This window comes from Hibiscus syriacus, unplaced genomic scaffold (genome assembly GCF_006381635.1).
Source record: "Hibiscus syriacus cultivar Baekdansim isolate YM2019G1 unplaced genomic scaffold, ASM638163v2 tig00110945_pilon, whole genome shotgun sequence".
Lineage (NCBI taxonomy): Eukaryota > Viridiplantae > Streptophyta > Magnoliopsida > Malvales > Malvaceae > Hibiscus > Hibiscus syriacus.
Genome location: NW_024062926.1, coordinates 2,558,305 through 2,582,712, shown reverse-complemented (window position 1 = coordinate 2,582,712; position 24,408 = coordinate 2,558,305). Strand labels below are relative to the sequence as shown.

Sequence of the window (24,408 nt, the reverse complement as noted above, 5' to 3'; positions counted from 1 at the left end):
ACTCAACAAAACAATGACATATAATCGGATGATCATTTTGTAACAATTAATAGTTAAGATACTCAACAAAATAATATTTTATAGGCAAGAGATCATTTTTGTACTCTATCCTAATTTTTGTAACAATCGGATGACCACAAATGTACTGTTTTGGCTTGTTTTGGCTCAAGCCTTGCCTGCTCCAGATGTCATACTTTTGACTGTTGAGTTAATATATGTATGAAAAGAGAGATATTTTGTACCAAAAAGAGATGAGTATTAAGCTTTAGATTAGGCTTAAACTCGTCAGCATGAAAAATAATATGACTTTCGAAAGATAATTTTGATATATTATATATTTTACAAAAAAGCTATTCATTCAATAGAAAACATTATTATTAATAATAATTTAAATATAATATACTTTTTGACAAGATGCAAAGCAAAAATACCAATATCTTTTTGAGGTAAAGCGAGACAAGATCAATCCTAAAGTATAAGGATGAATTTGTTTAATACAAGTGCAAATTTGTTGAAAAGCAAACTGAAATAATTTATGCAAACCATCTAAACTAAAAGGGTTAGCTCACCCCCGGATATTGATATTTTATATTTCGAGTTATTGTTTATTTAATATTTTACTAATTTAATAAAAAAAATATACATATTATTTTTAAATATTTCTAATAATATAAATATAAATTTATGAATACTTGCTATAATATCGCATTTCTATAATTTTTCAATTAGGTCCTTAATTTATGTCGGGTCGGGTCGGTTTTATGCTCTAAAAATTAGGTTGAGTAGGATTCGGAGAAGTAGTATATATTATTCGAGTTGGATCAGATGAAAGATACATATTTTTCGGGTCAGACAGATTTAGGTAAAAGATATATATTTTTGGGTCGATTGAGTTGACCAAAAATTTGATTGAATCTTATCCTTTGCCATCTCTAGTTTTGATGTATATTGATTATGATTATCATTAAAAAGAGGATGTGAAACTCTGTATGGATTTTAAGTTTTGCTTGTTTATTTTTTTTAATAAACTAATAATCTAAATTAAGGCAAAACTGTTGATAAAATGGAAGGTTTCTAGTTCTACAGCTTTACAGGCCTTTTAAACAACAGAACAGATACTGGGTACCCAAAAAGCAGATCTTGATTTGAAGTCCTACACAAGCAGGTAAAAGTTAGAACTTGAGGCCCAAATCCAATGAATTGTCTTAATTAAAAGGTCTAAAATGAAAATTTGTCAACAGGGTTAGATGAATTGTTCAAGATTTAGTTCGTTGCAACTATCAGTGATTAACTCTTAATTACAATATTAATTGATGGATGATACTCAAGTACCACTTCCACTTGAGGGAGATTATTCTCAAATCTTGTATAAACTAACACGAGTATAGATGATTTTTCATTTTGAAGGAAAATTCTTTAGGCCAGAACTTAGAAATTATGGAGTTGGTGATGTGAGGTAGTTAGTGGCAGGTGTTCGTTTATTCTCTTACAATTTCCTTTCACCTCACGAAGATGTAAGAAACAGGGTCGGAGGTAGGCCAGGGCCCATCCCATGCCAAGAAAAAAAAATATTTTTTTTAATTTTAATTTTAATTATATTTCTATTTAATCAAAATTAAATTAACTAGAGTCCTACTTAATTTCAAAGTTAACTACAATTTTATCTCTAAGAGTTACTTTCTTATAATTTATATAATGTGATACTCTCTTTTTCTTATTTATTTATATTCATTATGTGCTTTTCAAATTTAAAAAATTATTTTTAAAACCTGAAGATAATCGAATATCTTAACTGAAATTTTAATTTTTTGACGTTCTTATGCAGTTTTTTTATTAATTCTTTATTTCTTTTTGAGTTTTCACTAGTTTTATTTTATTCTTTAATTGCTTATGAATTTTTCGTGTTATTAGTCGTTTATTTAGCAAGATTATAATAAAAATTTAAAAGGTACTCCTCGTATCTTATTTTATTCAATCAAAATTATTCAGTATTTTATTTGCCTCGATCATAGATGAATTTGGTTTTATGAAAAAAGAGTTATCTTAATCAATGAAAATATTATATTTCTAACTATGTATTTTTATAAATTTTAAGCTATTTTAGAATATATAATTATACTAATTTTAGTTATTAAATTTTTAAATTGAATGATTATATATATATATATATATATGAGTAATATTAAATAAAATTTTTATTATATTTATATTGACTCAGTCAATAACATTTTTCTGGATTCATCAGAAAACGACACTTCTAAGGAAAACCCAAAACGAAAATTGCAAGTCTCGAGAGAAATCTTGCTGACCGTACAGTTCCCGATACTCGAAATATTAAAGCTTCTGAGGTTTGTGTGATATTTTAGGCTGCTTACAAAAGCTCTATCTTTTAGTTTTACCATATTTGTTGTTTCTCTTAATCTCAAGTAATTATAATGGGAAAGAGAAAAATAAGTTCCAAGCATAATGATCTCGACCTTCCTTCTTCTTCGGGTACGTTTCCTTTTCTATTTATTGTTTCAATCAATTTTTTTTTATAGTTTAGGTGCATGAAAAGTGTTGGCTAATTTTGTAACAATTTGGTGCAATATTTCTTGAGCACATGATTAAAATTCTTAATATGTTTGCTGCTCAAGTATAAAGAAATGGCCAAATGGGGTTTCAGGTTTGTTGAAAGTTTTGAAGTTTCCTCTGTGTATTTCGTTTGGATCACTATGTTGTTTTCTATGTTGATTTCTCTTGGTTTTATGGTTCATTGAAGTAACTTTCTGTTACCCATTTGTATTGAGATGTTTCTTATAGATGTTCTTTTGTGACCATTTGACATGGAGTTTTTAATAAATTTGTGGAATTCCATGGATTAAGAGATTTGAAGGGTATAGAAAGTTCATTTTGCTAGTACGTAGGTTTGCCAATCTTATGATTGTATTTCAAGCGAATGCGGCTCCTTGTGCGGTTAGTGTTGTTGATATAGGTCTTTAAGGAGCTATTTGTTGAAATTCAAAGCCACCGGCTGCTTTGAATAAATGGTGGCTTAGAATTAAAATCATGGCCTGTTAAATATTTTATTATTTTGTAATAGATATAATTATAAAATTAAGTCATTGAACTTTAGGGTATTTTCAAAGATTAGTCCCTAAGTTTCAACTATAAATACCCTAGCTCATTTAGCTTTAATATCATCCCAAAAATCATTTCTTTCTCCCAATACTAGAGAGCTTTTTTGTGAGTAGTGAGTGTTTTGTAAACACCTGTAAAATTTCTCTCTTAGTAAAAGATCTGCAGCAGTCCGGAGACGTAAGCACAATTGGCTGAACTCCGTTATCAATTTTCAGGTAATATTTTTCCGTTTTTATTTCGCATTCTCACTAATCTGGTTATAGGGAAATTACTTGTACTCGGTTTATTTCCCAACAACTGGTATCATGAGCTTTTGGTTGTTAATTTTGCCAATTTTTCTGCGAGATTACTATTCACGTGAATAGTGAATTTCGTGAATAGTAAAATTTTGTCGGCGATACGAATTTGTCGACGGAGGTGTTCAAATACACGGTGGTACGCAGAAATTGTCAAAAACGATTCAAAGAAGCCAGATTCGAGTGGGAGCGATGGCTGCAGACGAAGGGAAGGTGAAAATTGAAAAGTTCGATGGTGCGGACTTTGGCTTTTGGAAGATGCAGATCGAAGATTTTCTGTACCAGAAAAATCTATATCAACCCCTCTCAGGAAAGCAACCAGAGGGCATGAAGGATGAAGATTGGGCTCTTCTCGACAGACAAGCCCTCGGAGTTATCCGACTGACGTTATCCCGCAATGTTGCTTTCAACATAGCAAAGGAAAAGACCACGGCGGGTCTTATGGCGGCTCTCTCCAGTATGTATGAGAAGCCATCGGCCTCAAACAAAGTTCATTTGATGAGGCGATTATTCAATTTGCGGATGACGGAAGGGGCATCGGTGGCACAACACCTAAATGAACTAAACACAATCACAACCCAGTTGAGTTTAGTGGAAATTGAGTTCGATGATGAAGTTCGAGCTTTAATTCTCTTATCATCTCTACCAGACAGTTGGAATGCTACTGTTACAACAGTCAGCAGCTCGTCGGGAAACAGCAAATTGAAATTCGACGATGTTCGGGATCTGGTATTGAGTGAAGAAATTCGACGGAGAGAATCGGGTGAAACATCAACTCCTCAGCCTTGCACACGGAGTCTAGAGGAAGAACTTCAGAAAGATATTAAAATCGTGGCAGATCAAAATCCAGATGGGAAAAATCCAGAACGGGAAAGAAAGATTTTACCTGTTATAATTATAGCAAGAAAGGTCACTTTAAAAGAGATTGTCGAGCACTGAAGAAAGATACCGGTGCACAGGAATATGCAAACGTGACAGAGGAGACAGGTGATGCCATGATTCTAAGCGTCAACAGTCCGATTGAATCATGGATCTTGGATTCAGGGGCATCTTTCCACTCCACCCCATGCCAAGAAATCATGGAGAACTATGTTAGTGGTGATTTTGGGAAGGTTCATCTTGCTGATGATGAAACCTTGAAGATCGTCGGAAAAGGAGATATCCGACTAAAGCTGCCAAACCATACCACCTGGAAGCTGACAGGAGTGAGACATATTCCTGGCCTCAAAAGAAATCTGATTTCTGTTGGACAGCTTGATGGAGAAGGATATAGTACAACCTTTTCAGGCTGTGAATGGAAGATTACCAAAGGAGCACTCGTCATTGCTCGTGGTAAGAAGACTGGTACTCTCTATGTAACCTCAAATTTAGAGAATATCATTGCAGTAGCATATGCTGATGGAAAATCAAACCTATGGCACCAAAGGCTTGGCCATATGAGCGAGAAAGGGATGAATACACTTTTGTCAAAAGGGAAGCTGCCGGATCTAAAGAATATAGATGTCGGACTATGCGAGGATTGCATCTTTGGCAAACAAAAGAAAGTCAGTTTTACAAAGATTGGCAAGACACCTAAGGTAGAAAGGTTAGAATTGATTCATAATGATGTATGGGGACCATCCCCAGTTCCATCTCTTGCAGGCTCACTATATTATGTCACATTCATCGATGATTCAACAAGGAAGGTGTGGGTTTATTTTCTGAAGAAGAAATCAGAAGTCTTTGATACCTTCAGAAAATGGAAGGCCATGGTGGAAAATGAGACTGGTTTGAAACTCAAGCGGTTGAGGTCTGACAATGGAGGAGAGTACAGAAACAGTAGATTCAGAGATTTCTGCGCAAACAATGGGATCAAGATGGAGACAACAGTTCCCATAACACCGCAACAGAATGGCGTAGCAGAGCGCATGAACAAAACTCTGAATGAACGTGCCAGAAGCATGAGGATACATGCCGGATTGCCCAAATTTCTATGGGCTGAAGCTATCAACACTGCAGCTTACCTGATCAACCGTGGGCCCTCAGTTCCTTTGGATGGCGGAATACCAGAGGAAGCTTGGAGCAAGAAAGAAATAAACCTTTCACACTTAAGAGTGTTTGGTTGTATTTCTTATGTACACATAAACTCTGCTGAAAGAAGTAAACTTGATGCCAAGTCCAACAAATGCGTCTTTGTTGGTTACGGTAGTGATGAGTTCGGTTACCGGTTTTGGGACTACGAAAATCGAAAGATCATCAGAAGCAGAGACGTCATTTTCAATGAAAATGTGATGTACAAAGACAGGTCAACCGCATAATCAAGTAATACCGAAGCTGAAACAAAGGAATTTACTAAGTTCGAGGAGATTTCTGGAAATGATGTTCAGATCAGTCCTGAAGCAGTTCAAGAGGAAGAACCAGACACACCAGAACTGAGACGCTCCTCCAGAATTCCTAAACCAACCCAACGGTATTCGCCTTCTTTGCACTACTTGTTGCTGACTGACAATGGTGAACCAGAGTGCTATGATGAAGCGATACAGGTGGATGATTCAATCAAGTGGGAGTCTTCCATGAAAGATGAGATGGACTCGCTTATGTCAAATCAGACGTGGGAATTAGCTGAATTAACACCAGGCAAGAAAGCACTCCATAACAAGTGGATTTACAGGATCAAAGAAGAGCACGATGGGAGAAAACGCTACAAAGCAAGATTGGTTGTCAAAGGTTTTCAGCAAAAAGAAGGTATTGACTACAATGAAATTTTCTCTCCAGTCGTAAAACTGTCTACAATCAGACTGGTGTTGAAAATTGTAGCTGCAGAGAATTTACATCTTGAGCAGTTAGATGTAAATACAGCTTTCCTTCATGGTGATTTGGAGGAAGAAATCTATATGAGGCAACCAGAAGGCTTCATAGAAGCAGGCAGGAAAAACCTGGTATGCAGGTTAAAGAAAAGCTTGTATGGTTTAAAACAAGCTCCTAGACAGTGGTACAAGAAGTTCGATAGCTTCATGAGTAGCAGTGGTTTTACCAGATGCCAAGCAGATCATTGTTGTTACATCAAGAGGTTCAACAACAGCTTCATTATTTTATTATTGTACGTTGATGACATGCTCATTGCAGGCTCAGACATGCAAGAGATTATACACTTGAAGCAAAAATTGTCGAAGCAGTTTGCTATGAAGGATCTGGGCGTTGCAAAGCAGATTCTTGGGATGAGGATCAAGAGAGACACAAAGTCGGGGACTTTGATGTTATCACAGGCTGAGTACATCAACAAAGTACTCTCCAGGTTCAACATGCAAGATGCTAAACCAGTAAGTACACCTTTAGGTGTTCATTTCAGACTCTCCAAAGAACAGTCACCAAAGACGGAGGAAGAACGTGCACACATGGTGAAGGTGCCGTATGCCTCAGCAAGTGGAAGTCTGATGTATGCCATGGTTTGTACTAGACCATATATTGCTCAAGCAGTGGGAGCTGTTAGCAGGTACATGAATAATCCAGGCAAAGTACACTGGGAAGCAGTCAAATGGATCCTCAGATATCTGCGAGGTACCACAAACAAAGCACTTTGTTTCAAAGGTGGAGATACGATACTGACAGGCTATGTAGATGCTGACTTAGCCGGAAATGTCGACATCAGAAGAAGCACTACAGTGTATGTCTATACTTTAGGAGGAACTGCAGTGAGTTGGGTTTCTCAACTACAGAAGATAGTTGCTCTTTCCACAACTGAAGCGGAATATGTCGCTATTACGGAAGCCAGCAATGAGATGGTTTGACTCCAAAGTTTCTTGGAAGAGTTAGGCAAGAAACAAGAAAACAATGTCTTGTACTGCGACAGTCAAAGTGTTATTCATCTAGCAAAGAATCCGTCTTTTCATTCCAGAACGAAGCACATACAATTGAGATATCATTTTATCCGGTCTTTTCTGGAAGATGGGATTTTGAAACTTGAAAAGATTAGTGGAGCTCAAAATCCGACAGACATGTTGACAAAGACGGTGACCATGGACAAACTGAAGTTGTGCTCAACTTCAGTTGGCATGCTAGAGTAATAAGACCAGAAATGCTGCTGCATTGATCGAGGTGTGAAGACAGATTAAAATCAGTCTTCAAGTGGGAGATTGTTGAAATTCAAAGCCACCGGCTGCTTTGAATAAATGGTGGCTTAGAATTAAAAACATGGGCTGCTAAATATTTTATTATTTTGTAATAGATATAATTACAAAATTGAGTCATTGAACTTTAGGGTATTTTCAAAGATTAGTCCCTAAGTTTCAACTATAAATACCCTAGCTCATTTAGCTTTAATATCATCCCAAAAATCATTTTTTTCTCTCAATACTAGAGAGATTTCTTGTGAGTAGTGAGTGTTTTGTAAACACCTGTAAATTTTCTCTCTTAGTAAAAGATCTGCAGCAATCCGGAGATGTAAGCACAATTGGCTGAACTCCGTTATCAATTTTCGAGTATTATTTTTCCGCTTTTATTTCGCATTCTCACTAATCTGGTTATAGGGAAATTACTTGTACTCGGTTTATTTCCCAACACTATTGTTTAGGGAGCTATGGTTATTAACACTTGATACCAGAAGAAAAAAGGCAAAAGTCTCAGTTGAAATTGGAAAAACCGAAATATGTTACAGAAGGCATGTTTATTAATTGCAGGTTACCATCTTTCAGACCTTTTTCTAATATTCTTATAGTGAATGTTGTGTCGTCAAGATGTTACATTGTATTTCAATCGAACAATCCTATTTCGGCTTTACTCTTTTATGACGTGTTGTGTTACATTGTATTTCCATCGTACAATCCTATTTTGGCTTGCTATTGTGGAACTCAGAGAATGATGTTGATGAATGTTGCAAAGTTTGTATGTCATTGTAGCTATGAATAACAAAACTTAGCATTTATGTTGAAATGATGATTGATCTAATACATTACAATAGACATATGTAGTGTTCATTATGACTTATGAGCTTTCGGTAACCCTCTTGGTTTCAGACTGTCGCTAGAAGTATGTTTCATGCAATAGATTGTTTTTGTAGGTTAGCTTTATATATAATCTGATATTGTGAAATAGCATGTGAATGCATATTTTGTTCCACTACAAATTTCCAATAAGAAACCGTCTGGGTAGAACATTGTCAAGCACAAAATAGTAACAGGAAGTGGTGACGGTTTTTGCATGATAGAACCAAGCTCGTCTCCAATAGGGATTCATGTACAACACAACAGGAACAACCAACAACATCACTGTGTAAGACACGATGAAAGTCACACGAAACACCCATATGTCGATTAAACTATAGGCTTCGTCATTGTCAATGAATTTATCTTTGGTGGTGATGATCCAATATCTTGTTATGGTTTTAGGTGAGTAGAAGAGAAATCGAGAAATAGGGAATAAGAATAGAGAAGAATTGAGAGTTTTCAGAGAAGAAATGGTTGTTCATTCATAACATGAGGAAAATACATCATCACAGTTTGTTTTATTTAGTTACAATACCAGAATCCTAAGGATGCCAGATGGCAATCCTTTGTAACAGAATCTAATAAATTCTTTCTTTCTCATTTATTTTGCAGATATGGGCTATTGGGCTGCTCTTGCTGCTTCAGATCCGTTCCACTTCTGATCCGCTCCAAAGGTAAATTGTCTTCATTTCCCTCTCGTTCCATAATTCCCAATCTATCATTCTCAATCCCTAACCCTCGTCTCATTTCCCCCAATTCTCCTTCATCCTCTTCGCGTTCACGCCCTTCTCCTCCCACCATGACAATACCCACCCCTCGAGAGGATCCTTGTCCCCAAGTATCAAAAGACGGAAATTGGCCTTGGAGCACTGAATAATCTTCCCAGGTGTCATGCGAGGCGTCCAGATTAGTCCATCGAACGAGTAACTGAGTAACTGGCCTGTTATTTCGATTTATAATTCTCCTTCCCAAAATTTGACTGGTTTCTATGCGAAACTGACCTTCTTCATCGACCACAGGAGGCTCTGTCGAAGATGTTGCGACTGGCCCAATATGCCTCTTCAACATACTGACGTGAAAGACTGGATGCAATCGAGAATTTTCAGGTAATTCTAACTTATACGCGACCTCTCCGATTCGTTCTGTAATTTTGTACGGCCCATAAAACTTGGCTGCTAACTTCAAATTCTTTCGTAGTGCAAGGGATGTTTGACGATAAGGTTGCAACTTCAGGTAAACCTTATCCCCTACTGCAAAACTTCTTTCTGAACGCTTTTTATCTGCCTGTTGCTTCATTCGGTTTGCAGCCTGTTCTAATTGTTGCTTCACCATTTGTCTGGTTTCTTCCCTGCTTTTCATTAGTTCACCCACAGAATAAACTGTAGCATCTGGTTGCCAAACCATTGTAGGAGGCTTATAACCATATAGAGCCTGAAAAGGTGTTAGGTTTAAGGCTGTGTGATAGGTAGTATTATACCACCACTCAGCATGAGCCAACCACTTAGCCCACTGTTTAGGTTGTAAAAAACAGAGGCCTCTTAAATACTGCTCAAGACATTGATTAACCCTTTCTGTCTGACCATATATTTCAGGATGGTAAGCAGTACTGAATAAAGTTGTAGTACCCAACTGCTTCATTAGCTCTCTCCAAAAGAGACTAGTGAATGTTTTATCTCTATCCGAAATAGCCATTTTAGGTTGACCATGGAGCTTGTAGACATTGTCTAGATATAGCTTAGCAACCTCAACTGCAGTGTAGGGATGAGACAATGCCATAAAATGGCTATATTTGGTAAACTTGTCTACTATCACCAATATACAATTTTTCCTTAAGGAAGTAGGTAAGCCTTCAATAAAATCCATAGTAATCACCTCCCAAGCCTATTGAGGAATAGGAAGGGGCTGTAGTAGTCCTGGTTTAGGTATATGCTCCACCTTAATTTGCTGACAAACTGTACAAGATTTAATATAAGTGACTACCATAGCCTTAAGCCTAGGCCAATAAAAATAGGATTTAATCCTTTGATAAGTAGCTTGAGTCCCAGAATGACCTCCATGAGGGGAATCATGTAAAATTTGAAGAATTTGTAGTCTAAGAAACCCAGTAGAACCAATGTAAACTCTGCCTTTAAATCTGAGTATTCCTTTTGAAAATTTCCAATTAGGATCAGCAGTAGGTGTCACAGTCAAAATATTGATCCAGTCAGCAGCTAATTTATCATCCTTATAGCTGTTTTCGACATCATGTACCCAGCTAGGAATAAGCAAAGTAGTTCCAATAGCTAGACATTTACCAGCATCTTCCCATTGCCTTGACAAAGCATCTGCTACAGTATTTGACTTACCTTTTCTGTACTGTATAGAATAGTCCAGCCTCAGTAATTTAGTTAACCCTTTCTTTTAGATTGTGGTTGTCAGTTTCTGCTCCAGTAGATACTTGAGAGGCTCATGATTAGTTTTAATAATAAAAGGCTTGCTCTCTAAGTAATGCCTCCACTTAGAAACTGGTAATAAAATAGCAAGATACTCCATTTCATTGATAGAGAGGGCAGTGTGTCTAGGACTTAGAGCCTTACTTAGATAAGCAATAGGTCTTCCCTCTTGAGATAGCACATCACCAATTCCTCCTGAACTCGCATCTGTTTCCAAACAGAAACTTTTACTGAAATCAGGTAAAGCTAAAACAGGAGCAACACACATAGCCTGTTTTAAATTCTCAAAAGCAGTCAAAGCTGTAGTAGTCCACTGAAAATTGTCCTTAGTAAGCAATTGAGTCAAAGGCTTACTTATGGACCCATAATTTTCAATAAACCTCCTGTAGTAACCCGTTAACCCCAAAAATCCACGCAGGGATTTTAAAGATTTAGGAAGAGGCCAATTCCTCATAGCTTCTACTTTTGTAGGATCTGTAGCTACTCCAACTGCTGAAATAATATGCCCCAAATATTCCACCTGAGTCTGTCCAAAGAAACATTTGGACAGCTTTGCAAATAACTGATTAACTTGCAAAACCTCCAAAACTAGTTGTAAATGAGTAATATGTTCTGTCATAGAATTGCTGTAAACTAAAATATCATCAAAGAACACCAAAACAAACTTTCTAAGAAATGATTTAAACAAATCATTCATTAATGCTTGAAATGTGGCAGGAGCATTAGTTAGACCAAAAGGCATTACCTTGAATTCATAATGCCATTGATGAGTTCTAAATGTTGTTTTGTAGATATCATCTTCTTTAATTCTGATTTGCCAATAGCCTGACCTTAAGTCAATCTTGGAAAAATAAACTGCACCATGTAGCTCATCCAATAGATCCTCCACAACCGGAATAGGGAACTTATCCTTCACTGTCAGATTATTTAATTGTCTATAATCAACACAAAACCGCCAAGTGCCATCCTTCTTCTTAATTAAAAGACATGGAGAAGCAAAGGGACTCTTGCTAGGTTGGATAATAGAAGAAGATAACATAGCAGCAATTTGTTGTTCCACTTTAGTTTTCTGGTTATGAGGAAATCTGTATGGTCTCAAATTAATGGGACTAGATCCATGTTTGAGAGGAATAGCATGATCATGAGCTCTTCTAGGTGGTAACCCCTTAGGTTCATCAAAAATAGAGTTGTACTTCTTTAAAAGAGGTTTATGAACTTGAGGAATGGTTTTAGGAGTCTCAGTCATACTCAGTAAAACCACATGTCCCAAAATAGGTGTATCTGAAGCTGTCATTTTCAGTAAGGTAGCACCTGAAATCTGCTGCAAAAGCAGTGAAGGTTGCTGCCCTTGTATAACAATATTCTCCCCTTGATGTTTAAAGCTCATTGTCATCTGATTAAAGTCCATCAAAATTGGACTAAATAATTTCATCCAATCCACCCCTAACACCATATCATTTCCTCCCAATTTAAGAAGTCTGAAATCATGTATGAAAGAGTGTCTTTGCATTTGCCATTCTACTTTGTTGCATCTAGCTGAACTAAATAGATGTTGACCATTAGCTACTGTAATAGCCAAAGGGTATGGAGTTAGGACTTGAATGCCAGCATCAGCCCATTGAGGTGTCAAAAAACTGTGTGTACTGCCACTGTAAATCAGTATGTTCAAGGGTTTGCCTTGAATTGTTCCTTGAATCCTCAATGTGTTATGACTAATGCACCCAGTGATTGCATTCATAGAAATTTCTAAGCTTTCCTCTTCTTGCATGATCTGTTGGTCTGAGTCAGGAGGAACAGATTCTGTAGGTATAGGACTTTCCTCTTCAATCATCATATTAAAGTTTCTTGTTTTACATTGATGCCCTGGCTGAAATTTCTCTCCACACTTAAAACAAAGATTATTCTGCCTTCTGTAATCAATAAGATTCTGTTTAGGATTGGAAATTGATGTGGATTTAGTAGGTAGGGGTACTGAAGTTGTCTTGGAAGTAATAATGGGGTTTGGGTAGGGTGGGACCTTAAAGGAAGGTCTCAACTTTCTGTTTTCAAACTCCACAGATAACTCATAGAGCTTAGCTTGTTTGCATGCTTCAGATAAATTTTTAGGATCTAAAGTTTTTACTCTATGTTTGATGTCTTCTCTCAATCCACTTATGAAAAGTGACACAAAGAAATCCTCCCCCAAAGTAGGATTCTGTAATAGCATGTGTGGTTGTAACTCCTCGAACCTTTCTTAATAATCTTCAACAGATCCTTTTTGAGTAAGTTTAGTGAATTCTTCCACAATGTCACAAAAAGACCTGTCACTAAATCTATGGCACAAATCAGCTTCAAACTCATGCCAAGTTACATGATGTTTCTGCATAATATAGCCATCAAACCATATTTCTGCTTTTCCTGTAAGATACATAGTAGCCACTTCTACCCTTTGATCTACAGGAACATTGCATAAGGAAAAATACTTGAGACACTTCTGAAGCCATCCCCTAGGATTTACCCCCTCAAAAAATGGCAACTCTATTTTGGGTCTATGCCACATAGTTCCCGAGCTGCTAAATGACCCCCCTGTTCCCCTGTTTTCAGTTTCCAGTCCCAGCATAACAGGTCTAATATTACTATTTTCACCCATTAAATTCTCATGCCTAGAACTGTTCTTAATGGCTAAACAAGCATCAGGCTTATCCTTCAAGATCCCCGGTTCATCAGTTTTATACGAAAATCTTGATTTATCCTTAACTACCGTCACCAAAACAAGATTTTTCTCCCCATTTTTAGAGTTATTAGGAGAGTATACCTGATCCCCTGCAGGCTGCTCTTGTTCACCATTTCTGCCAGTTAAGATCTTCAATATATCTTCCACATAGCTGTGATTCGTGGTCATTCTTGCCTCCAATGCAGTAATCCTATTTTCCTGAGTCTCCCACCATTTAGGTGGATTAGTCTCATTTTGACATTGTTTCACCAAAGCAGCAAGGTCTTCAATCTGTTTCTAAATCCCGGCCAAATCAGCTTCTGCCATCGATTGGTTCTTCTTTGGCATGCCCTCAAAAATCTTGCCAGAATCGTAGCTCTCGATACCAATTTGTTATGGTTTTAGGTGAGTAGAAGAGAAATCGAGAAATAGGGAATAAGAATAGAGAAGAATTGAGAGTTTTCAGAGAAGAAATGGTTGTTCATTCATAACATGAGGAAAATCCATCATCACAGTTTGTTTTATTTAGTTACAATACCAGAATCCTAAGGATGCCAGCTGGCAATCCTTTGTAACAGAATCTAACAAATTCTTTCTTTCTCATTTATTTTGCAGATATGGGCTATTGGGCTGCTCTTGCTGCTTCAGATCCGTTCCACTTCTGATCCGCTCCAAAGGTAAATTGTCTTCATTTCCCTCTCGTGCCATAATTCCCAATCTATCATTCTCAATCCCTAACCCTCGTCTCATTTCCCCCAATTCTCCTTCATCCTCTTCGCGTTCACGCCATTCTCCTCCCACCATGACATATCTCCACACTTTGGCAATGGTTCACCACAAAGAAAAGGATTTCCCAAGTAGCTGAATTCATTGAATGTTCCAAATTGAAAAACCCTTAATGGTGTCCTTCAGAGAAGTTATTGAACGACACATTGAAAACAACCATGAAACTTAACCCCACAAGTTGAGAAGGGATACTCCCACTCAATTTGTTGTAGGAAAGATCTACACTTTCGATTTTCCTGAGCTTATCAAATGTTGGTGGTATTGGTCCTGTCAAACTATTGTGAGATAGATTCAACCCAAGTATCTTGTGCAAGTTTCCAATTTGAGGAGGAATCTCACCGACCAGTTTGTTGCAAGAGAGATCGATTCCAGACACCAGTGATATGATTCTTCCCTTGTAAGAGTTGTACCCATTTTTCATTGAAAAATCTATCGGTACACTCAACAAGAATTCGCTAGGACCAGTCATAGTGACATTTACAAAGTCTAAATCCCCAAGGGTTGTAATTTTCAGGCAAGGGGGAATCTGACCAGAAAGATTGTTATGAGAAAGATCAATACACTCAAGTGATTCAACTTGCATAACTCCATTGGGATCTCGCCTTGGAAGATGTTGATGCTTAACAGAAGATAACTCAAGTTCGAAAGTCCACCAATCCAACTTGGAATGTTGCCACTTAAGTTCTCTCTGATATCCAATGTCACCAAGATAGAGTTGTTACGAAGTGCGTCTGGTAAAGTTTCTCGCAACCTATTTTTAGCCAAATGGACCTGTATGATTTGAGAAGGGTTGAAACAAGATGGTATACTCCCTAAGATATTATTAACCGAGAAGTCAACAAGTACAAGAAAATCAAGTTGACAAAACTCAATAGGGATTGATCCTTCAAGATGATTATTCGACAGAATAATTCTCTGTAAAGAAGACATATTTCCCATCCACCTTGGGATCCCTCCAGAAAGTGTGTTGTTGCTAACATCTAGTGCTAACAAAGGACTCTTGGACAATAAATCAGGGATCCTTTCAGAGAAGTTATTTCCATCTAATTTTAAGTCTCTCAAATTTAGTAATTTGAAATTTTCGGAGAAAATTTTACCCTCAAGTTTGTTTTTGGATAACTCCAAAACTCTCAATGAAGTCATACAGTTGAAAGATGAGGGAATGGTACCCATAAAGTGATTATTTGACATGCTTAGAAACTTTAATGATGGGTGTTGCTCTCCCGAGGAAATTGTTGGAGATGTCTAAAAATGACAAATGTATATGTGAAGCTAATGGTAGCTGAAGTGATCCCGATAGAGAGCTATTGGTGAGATATAGAGACTCTAATTTTGTGTTGTTTTCCAGCAACCATTTTGGGAATTGATTTCCTTTGAAGAAGATATTAGAGAGATCAAGATACAGCAAGTCCTGTTTATGGTAGAGAAATTCAGGATATGATACGTCTCCACAACACGATAAATCAATGTGTTTCAGTTGGAATCTTGGGGGCGAAGAAGGTATATGGGTTTCAACATATATGATATTGTTGCCTGCATATATGATCTCGAGTTTTGAAAGGTTGAACAAGGGTCCCAATAAGACAGGGATTTCAAAGTGATTATCTGATAGACTCAACTCTCGGAGAGTTAGACTTTTGATAGTATCAATATTTCCGGAAAATTGATTGGAAGAGAGGTCTAATCTTTCAAGAGATGTTAGAGTCTCAATGACATGTATATTTCCAAAGAATTGATTGTAAGAAAGATCCAAGTTATGTAGGGATGTGAGGTTAGAGAAGCACTCGAATTAACTAAATAAATAAAATTTAAACAAATAATTTAAAAAAAGAGTAGAGAAACAATAGTTAAAAAATAAAATGTATCATTTGTTTAAAATGTAGTAAACCATTAATAAACTAATTATATATTATTTTTTATTATAATTTAAGTAAAATAAAACGAATAAGTAGATGAATTTTAGAACTAGATTACCATGAAAGACTAAGAAGAACTTTGAGAAAATAAGCCTCAGAATTAACATTGTTTATTAACAAACCAACAATGTGTTTATATACATTATTCAATAGTTATATTCTACAAGTACTGCTCCTTTTGCATATTACATATATTTTTTTCAAAGATACAAATTATTTTAACTTTTATATAAAAGTTCAAATACTAATGTTCTTTGTCCACTTTTAAATCTTTTTCAAATTTTAAAATAATTTATCATGATTTTATTCTTTATTTTTAACATTAACAACCATGAAACAAGTTCATCAATAAAAAATAAAAATGAAAATTAAATATATACACAATTCTACATCTTAATATTAAATTCTGTAAAAAATATAATTAATAAACTTTGTCGAATGATCAGATTGTAATTTGATATAAGATTTAAATTTAGAGATGGAACAAATAAAATTAATGTTTAAAGTATAGAAAAAATTTGGTTTTATATTTCTTCGGAATATATAATTCAATTAACAGCTGATTTCTACTTTTAGATCCTCTAGCCACACTTCAGTCTTTATCATGTGTTTTAGGTGTTGAATTGTTTGATTTCCCGGTAATGCCTATTATGCATAATAATAATTGATTCTTTTATACTGTAATATTAGCTAGAATTGGAATATGAATTTACGTACAACATATATAATAATATTATTATTTTAAAAGATTGATTCAGATTAAAAGTAGTGTAGTACGGATATGATTAATTTAGTTCCAATTATCGAATAAAGTATGAGTTGAATATGGGATAACTTACGTTTTAGATCACTTCAACTTCAACTTTCATATGGCTTTTAAAATTTTAATTTCATCAAATTATATTATTTTTATTATTAATAATAAATTAAGCCTAGTCTTAAACAATGGCCGCTAATTGTTAGAATTTTATAAAATTATAGAAATCATTGTAGCTTTGGTCAAACACTATGATTGTCCACGAGTGTTGACATAGGTGGTTGAGATTCATGAATTTGAGTTTGTAAGTCTAAGTTTGAATCTTATCACCGTCACTCTTGGTGAGTAGTCTATAAATTTCTATATAAATTAAAATTAGATCTTGGGTATACTTTAACCTTAGACTGAGAGAACTACTCCTGACCTAAACTTTTTGTGACAAAAAACCACTATGATTAATAACAATGACCTCTTCTTTTTCGATGGAGATCATTACTATTTGTATTAATTTTGTTTTAACTATACCTGAGAGTGAAGACCTTCATGATAGCAAAATATTGACAGGTCCTCCAAGTGGGTCAGCATTTAGTTCTGAGTAGAATCACAAATATTTTTTTTAAAAATTAATTTAAATAAAACGTTATTTTCTTGATTTTAATTGAAGATAAACTAATCAAGAGGGAGCGGGCAATTGTACCTGTAAGATCTATTGATCCCTTGAAATTGCGGATTCCAAGATATAAAATCGTGAGATTTGAAAGCCTGCCAAGAGATGCCAATACGCTACTGTTGAACCGGTTGCCTTCCAAATAAAGTGATCTGAGGTTCATCAACCTTAGCTGAGCGTCATTATCTGTACAATAATACATTTCTTACCACTAACCATTGATAGGTTATAGCATTCTTTTGGCTTTTTTTTTGTTTACTGACTAATTAAATAATTAATCGTGTTTAGAATTAATTTGGTGGTAAACACACCATTTATGTGGTGAAAAGTGTCATTTAGATGATCATTACAGCTTCACCCACTTTTTATCTGATTTGGTTAGCTACTGTAACAAAATAAAAATATAAGCTTATTTATTGCATCCTTGTTAGGTGTGATTAACAAGTTGAGCAGTTCGTGAGTAGTTTAAACTCAATTCGGTCAAAACTCGATAAAAACCTCAGCTTGGGTTGGCTCGACTCGAACTCAACTCAAGACCTTAACGAGTTAAGTCGAGCAAAGTCTAACTCGACTCAATAAGTACGCAAACAACTTGTTAATTTTTTTTTATAACTTTTTAGTAGTTATCTTAAAAAAATACTCATTCAAAAAATTATTAATTTACAAACAGATAATAAAAAGATGATAAATTACTAGTATATTAATTTTATAATAAATAATAAAAATATAATTATTACACCCTAAAATTAAACTCTAATTATTATTTTATTATATTTTTGTGGATTACTATTTTGGAGTTTAGACTTCAATTTGTTTTATACAATCTTTTGATAATTTTTTGATTAAATTTATTAATTTATGTTAATATTAAGCTCAATATAATATCAGCAGGTTTTACCTATAGTTAAAAATAAGATAAAAATTTTGTTGAGATTAACGAACAACGAGCCTAACGAGCACAAATCAAACAATAAATTTTTAATAAGCCTAACGAGCAACGAGTCGAGTAACAAATTTTTTTAACGAGCACGAGTCGAGCATTGCCCGACTCGCAATCGACTCGCTCAATAACCACCTCTAATCCTTGTATGGTTTGCGATACCATAACCATTTTTTATAAGAGTAACATGGCTGAACAAAATTTGACTCGATTGATTTGAAAATTTCGAGTCACTTAAAAAATTAAAAATTTAGGTAAATATTTTGACAATTTTATAATTTATTTCTTGACTTCTTTATTCTTTCAATTCTTCTTTCATTTTAAGTTTATTTTTAGCAAATTTGAACCACATGCTCCTGAACTATCTTAGAATACATATGTACATTCCACTTCTCTTTTTGATATCAAGTATTATATATTTTTTAATTTAGCTCTTCAACTTTACATGGTTCCTAATTTCTTCAATTCTTCCTTCATTCTAAGTTCATTTTTTTCACCAAATTTAAATCACATGCTCCCATACCATTATAGAATACCTAGGTAACTTCAATTCTTATTTCTTACTAAAAATGTACTATTTTTTCCAACTTTGTCCATTAACTTTATATTTGATTGAATTTTGTCTTTTGACTGTAGTTTTTTTCCAAATTATTTATTTTCATCAATTCCTTGTTTCGTTTATACTCTCATCAAAACTTTACCCTCAAAATACCTTTAAAATATAATATTGTCAAAATATATATATATATATATATATATATATTGAAATAAGTTTTGTACCTTTTTTATTGAGATAAACATATACAAAACCCTCAAATGCAACCATTGGTCTCGTTAAAAAAATCTCCCTACGCCTAAATGGAGGAGAAAGAGTACACCATGGCTATAATATTGTAAATATATTTTTATAATTTTAAATTTATTTAATTTATTAAAGAGCACACCATGGCCACAGTAAGTGCAAGAGGCATTTCGATGGCTTAAAGGTAGGATGAAGATAGGATCAAGGTAGTGATGTTTAGCGAGAAGCCCAAGAGTCTAAGGATAGTGCTAGCTATTAGGGCACAAAATGATTTCTCTAGCGAAGGTTTTGTGGAGCAACCTTGGGGTTGAGGAAGTAGCTGGTTAGCGTGGAAGAGTATTAAGTTAGAGTAGAGCAGCAGAAGCATAGAGGTCGGCTTTAGTAGAAGTTTTGGCAAGTGCCATAAGGTTTCAGAGTTTTCTATGCCCATTGGATAGAGGAGGTTACCAGGTTGTACTATAAGTTAGCCCAAGTAAATAATGTTAGTAAAGAAAAGTTTTGGTGTTAGTAATGAGTTCGAGAGAGAGTTTCAGCCATTGGTCTTAAGACAGGGGTTAAAAGGTCCAATCTTCAAAGTTAGATGTTTTAGTGGTCGAGGTCTGTCGTAGATGCCCAGTAGAGTTTCAGTGTGACACCTTTCTCTAGGTAAATTTCGGGGATGAAATTTCTTGTAGGAGTGTAGAATTATAATACCCTGAATTTTGGGTCAACCCTGAATTTTGGGTTAACCCGAAACTCATAAGTCGAGCCCATTAGACTTCCCAAGCTAGTTTAGACCAGTTCAAAAGAGTAGTGTGCCTAATGTTGGGCCAAGAGTTAAGACAAGTGATGGTTTTAAGTAAAGGTAAAAAGGAAATGGACAAAAAGAGCAGTTTACCCATGTATGGTTTTAATAGATAAACCCCCCTTTAACCAATTGTTTTTTACGTAAACCTTACAAACCTTTCCTCTTCATTTATCTCTTCTTCTTCCGTCTTAAGAGTAAGATTTTTTTTAGAGATTTTGATATTTCAAGCCTAGATTGAAGAAACCAGGGTAAGAACCTTAATCTCTTTCTCTCAAGCTTTATTTCAAGCCCCAAATCTTAGATTTTGGGTGAGATTTTAGAAAATGGTTTTGAGAGGTTTAAAGGAGTTAAGTGATTTAAGCCTATTTTTAGTGAATTCAAGTTGATTAGAGTGTTTTAAACTTAGTTTCAAGCTCTAAACAAGTTAGTAACTCTTAGATTTTTGTATGATTAGATAAAGAGGTGAAAGAGAGTTTCAAAGCAAATGGTGAATCCTAGTTGATTCAAGACGAGTCTTAGTAGTCAAGGAGTCCAGGTAACACACTCACAACTCTTTTATACCCTTAGTGGGTCATTAGAAATACAAGATAGCTAGGAAGTTGAGTTTAAGCATGTTTAGCAAGTTTTCATGGTAAATTTCATGTTTGATGTTATTAGCATGTATTAAAGCCTTCTTCATGACCCCTAAGATCAAATAAGACTTAATAACTAATTGGGAAACCTCATGGTAGTAAAATTAGAGGGTTTAAGGAGTGAACTCATGCCTAAATAAGGCATGTTCAAGGTTGAGTATCGATACCGCAAGAAACAGTATCGATACGATTCATGTTTCATGCAGAAAATTAAGAGTTTTGAGGAGCAATATTGATACCACTTCAAGGAGTATTGATAATGAAGGTCTGGTATCTAGACCAGGGTGCTCGATATCGAGATCGGGATTCCAATAGCCATTTTTGGTATCGGTACTCAAGGGTGTATCGATACCCAAGGTCTCAAGTATCGATACTCCCTTAAGAGTATTGATACTTCCCCATTTAGTTTTAAAGAGAGAAAAAAAGTTACATGGGTTGGGCCCTGTAGACTGTAACCGGTGTGAGCCCTAAGGTAAAATCCTATTCAATGATCGGTTTAAATTAAGACAGAAGCTTTAGCCCAAGGTTGATTTTATTAATTGATTTTTTGTCTCTTAATTTCATCATACTCTTTCTTTTATTTGCTTAAATCTTTAATTGTTTTCATTTCCCATCGAACATTTCCCTCATTTTTGTTCTATTTGCACATCACGCCAAAATCAAAATCAAGAGCGAGGAATTCACCAGTCTCTTATTCCCTATGGATCGACCATTATTCTCACTATTTTACTTAATTCATTTCTTTTATTTAAGATTAAAGAACATTTTATTTTGACATCAAAACGATACGCTGTCAGGCAGTGATGAAGATGATTGGACAATTATGCATGAAATTCTTTTGGAAGGGTACGAATACCCCTGTGATCGGTACAAAGGTGAGTTGGAGCAAAATGTGTTCTCTCAAAGCTGAGGGTGGCCTTGGACTAAAGGACCTATCATTAGCTGGGCCTTTTCTTTTCGTCGGACGTGGAGATTGAATGTGGGCATTGTTCACACCTCAATTTATTTTTCATTTTAGGTATGAAGTTATTCCCACTGTTTTTATTTTCTTATTTCTGCAATTCAATGTATCCCCTTCAATTCATATTATAATATTTGTTCCAATTGAATTTTTCTTGTAATTTTGTCTTATAGAAATTTTAAATTTACTAAAATGGGCTCATAATTTTTAAAAATTTAGTTGGAAATGAGTATTTTTCTTTTTCTAATTCCAGCTTGTAATTTATGGTGATAATTTTTCTTACTATTATCAGCCAGTGGGGAATGTATGGAACTCTTTTCGAATTCGAATTTCTTTACGTTAATTGTACTCATGGTGTCCATTCTAAAACTTTATTAGTGCCCAGCCCCATATAAAATATTTTTGTTATTAATACACATGTGCCGACTCTAAAAAATATTTCTATATCTGCCATCGGCATATAATGGAAATTGTATTGGCATGAGGCCTAGCTTATAAATTATTAGCTGAGCTCTTTTTGGTGAAATTTCAGGAATGATGGAAGGTATTAGGGACTGGGTTTTCACTCAAGTTTGGGCTTCTTATAAACCACTGTCCGGCGGCACTGGTTTCTTTCCTGAAGCTCCTTTGTCTCAAGAATTCGAATCAGAAAATCAAGGTACTAGCTTTTCCACTTTCCTACATATATTTGGTAGTACTTTTTGACCCTCTTAGTCGAATTTACTTATTTCACTCACCAAAATTTCGTGAAGTGGAAGTGTGGGTGAGTTTGCAGATAAAATTGTGATTTAATATCTGAATGATGTTCTGATTTCAAGGGGTACTCTTAATTACATGACTAAATGCTCGACCTTGGTACTTGAATGGAGATGCATATTTGAATAAATTAAACCTTGAGAAAAGAAAGCTTGCTTATCTAACTGCAACAAACACAAATGCAACATTATATACTGTGGAGCTGCCTATTTCACGTATTACTTGGCAGTTGGCAGATTAATAGCTAGGAGTTTCTCTGCTTATAATCGAATCTTTATTGTAACTGTTCGGTAGCATTGTCGGTGCCACCTGATATATCTTTCTTTTCTGGTAATCTTCTGGTGAATATCCTGTTGTGGCGGTTCTAGTTTGCTGGCATTTATATCATGCAGATTGTTTGGAAGAGATAATAAACATCGAGTATAGGCATGACCCGCCTTGCCCTTTATGTTCAAGTCCATTACCACTGTTGATGGAAAGCAGTGGTTGCACATTCAAATAGGAGAAATCGACAAAACTAATCTTCAAGAAGCATAGGGAATACTTAAATTAGGGCATATAAATGTAGGTTGTATGTTAGGATGTAAGCTGAAGTTCTTGTAGGTTAGGATATTGACAATGCATTTGTATATGGACCCTTTGTTTTGTAAATTAGTTTAAACTTCCAGGCAATGAAGACCTCCCTTCAACTCGTACTATGTTTTGCTCTTTTGCTAAATGGAGCTGTTTCTCTCAAATGATTCTGCTAAAGATCATATTCAAAATAGAACTAAAGAACTTCAACTACAATCCCTTGAATGGGTGTAAAGATTATTGAATACATAATAATACAACAAAGCATTTTATTCGAATTTCCAACATAAAACTCAAGACACCAAAAAGGAAAAACCCCAACTTTATTTGGATACATGTGAAAGCGTATTTTGTTACACTACTAATTTCTACAATGAAACTGTCTGGGCAGAACATTGTCAAGCACAAAATAGTAGCAGGAAGTGGCGACCGTCTTTGCATAATAGAACCAGGCTCGTCTCCAATAGGGATTTATGTACAGCACAATAGGAACAACCAAAAACATCACTGTGTAAGACGCGATGACAGTCACACGAAACGCCCCCATGTCGATTAAACCATAGTCATCATCATTTTCAGTTGTTGAATTTGGCTTTGGTGGTGGTGATCCAGTATCCGCGCACTTTGCCAATGGTTCACCACAAAGAAAAGGATTTCCCAAGTAGCTGAATACATCGAATGTTCCAAATTGTGCAACTCTTGATGGTATCCTTCCAGATAAGTTGTTGAACGACACATTGAAAGTAGACATGAAAGTTAACCCCACAAGTTGAGAAGGGATATTCCCAGTCAATTTGTTGTAGGAAAGATCTACACTTTCGATTTGCTTCAAATTAGCAAATGTTGGTGGGATTGATCCTGTCAAACTGTTGTGAGATAGATTCAACCCAAGCATCTTGTGAAAGTTTCCAATTTGAGGAGGAATCTCACCAACCAGTTTGTTGCAAGAGAGATCGATTCCAGACACCAGTGGTATGATTCTTCCCTTGTAAGAGTTGTACCCATTTTTCATTAAAAAATCTATTGGTACATTCAAGGAGAATACACTAGATCCAGACATAGTGACAATAACATAGTCTAAATCCCTAAGGGTGGTAAGTTTTAGGCAAGGGGGAATCTGACCAGAAAGATTGTTATGAGAAAGATCAATCACACTTAAGTGTTTCAAGTTGCATAACTCCATTGGGATCATCCCTTGGAAGTTGTTGCTTAACAGAAGATAACTCAAGTTTGAAAGTCCACCAATCCAACTCGGAATACTACCAGTCAATAAGTTCTCTGATATCCAGTGTCACCAAGGTAGAGCTATTACGAAGCTCGTCGGGTAAAG

General features: G+C 35.4%; 2 protein-coding genes and 1 long non-coding RNA gene across 3 annotated transcripts; 1 reads left to right on the top strand and 2 right to left on the bottom strand.

Moving 5' to 3' along the window:
- Positions 1-9,399: 9,399 nt before the first annotated feature.
- LOC120147932 lies at positions 9,400-14,282 on the top strand. Its single transcript, XR_005518327.1, has 3 exons — positions 9,400-9,483; positions 9,575-9,610; positions 14,117-14,282. It is a non-coding gene; the product is annotated as an uncharacterized LOC120147932 (long non-coding RNA).
- Positions 14,283-14,396: 114 nt separating this feature from the next.
- LOC120147924 (receptor-like protein 9a) lies at positions 14,397-15,460 on the bottom strand. Its single transcript, XM_039161157.1, has 2 exons — positions 15,059-15,460; positions 14,397-14,975 (listed from the first exon to the last, which is right to left on the bottom strand). The coding sequence occupies exons 1-2, from the start codon at positions 15,458-15,460 to the stop codon at positions 14,397-14,399; spliced, it is 981 nt and encodes a 326-aa protein (XP_039017088.1).
- Positions 15,461-23,439: 7,979 nt separating this feature from the next.
- Positions 23,440-24,359, bottom strand: LOC120147923 (receptor-like protein 9a). The gene has a single exon (XM_039161156.1). It carries the CDS (start codon positions 24,268-24,270, stop codon positions 23,440-23,442), a length of 831 nt encoding a protein of 276 aa, XP_039017087.1. The 5' UTR covers positions 24,271-24,359.
- Positions 24,360-24,408: the final 49 nt, after the last annotated feature.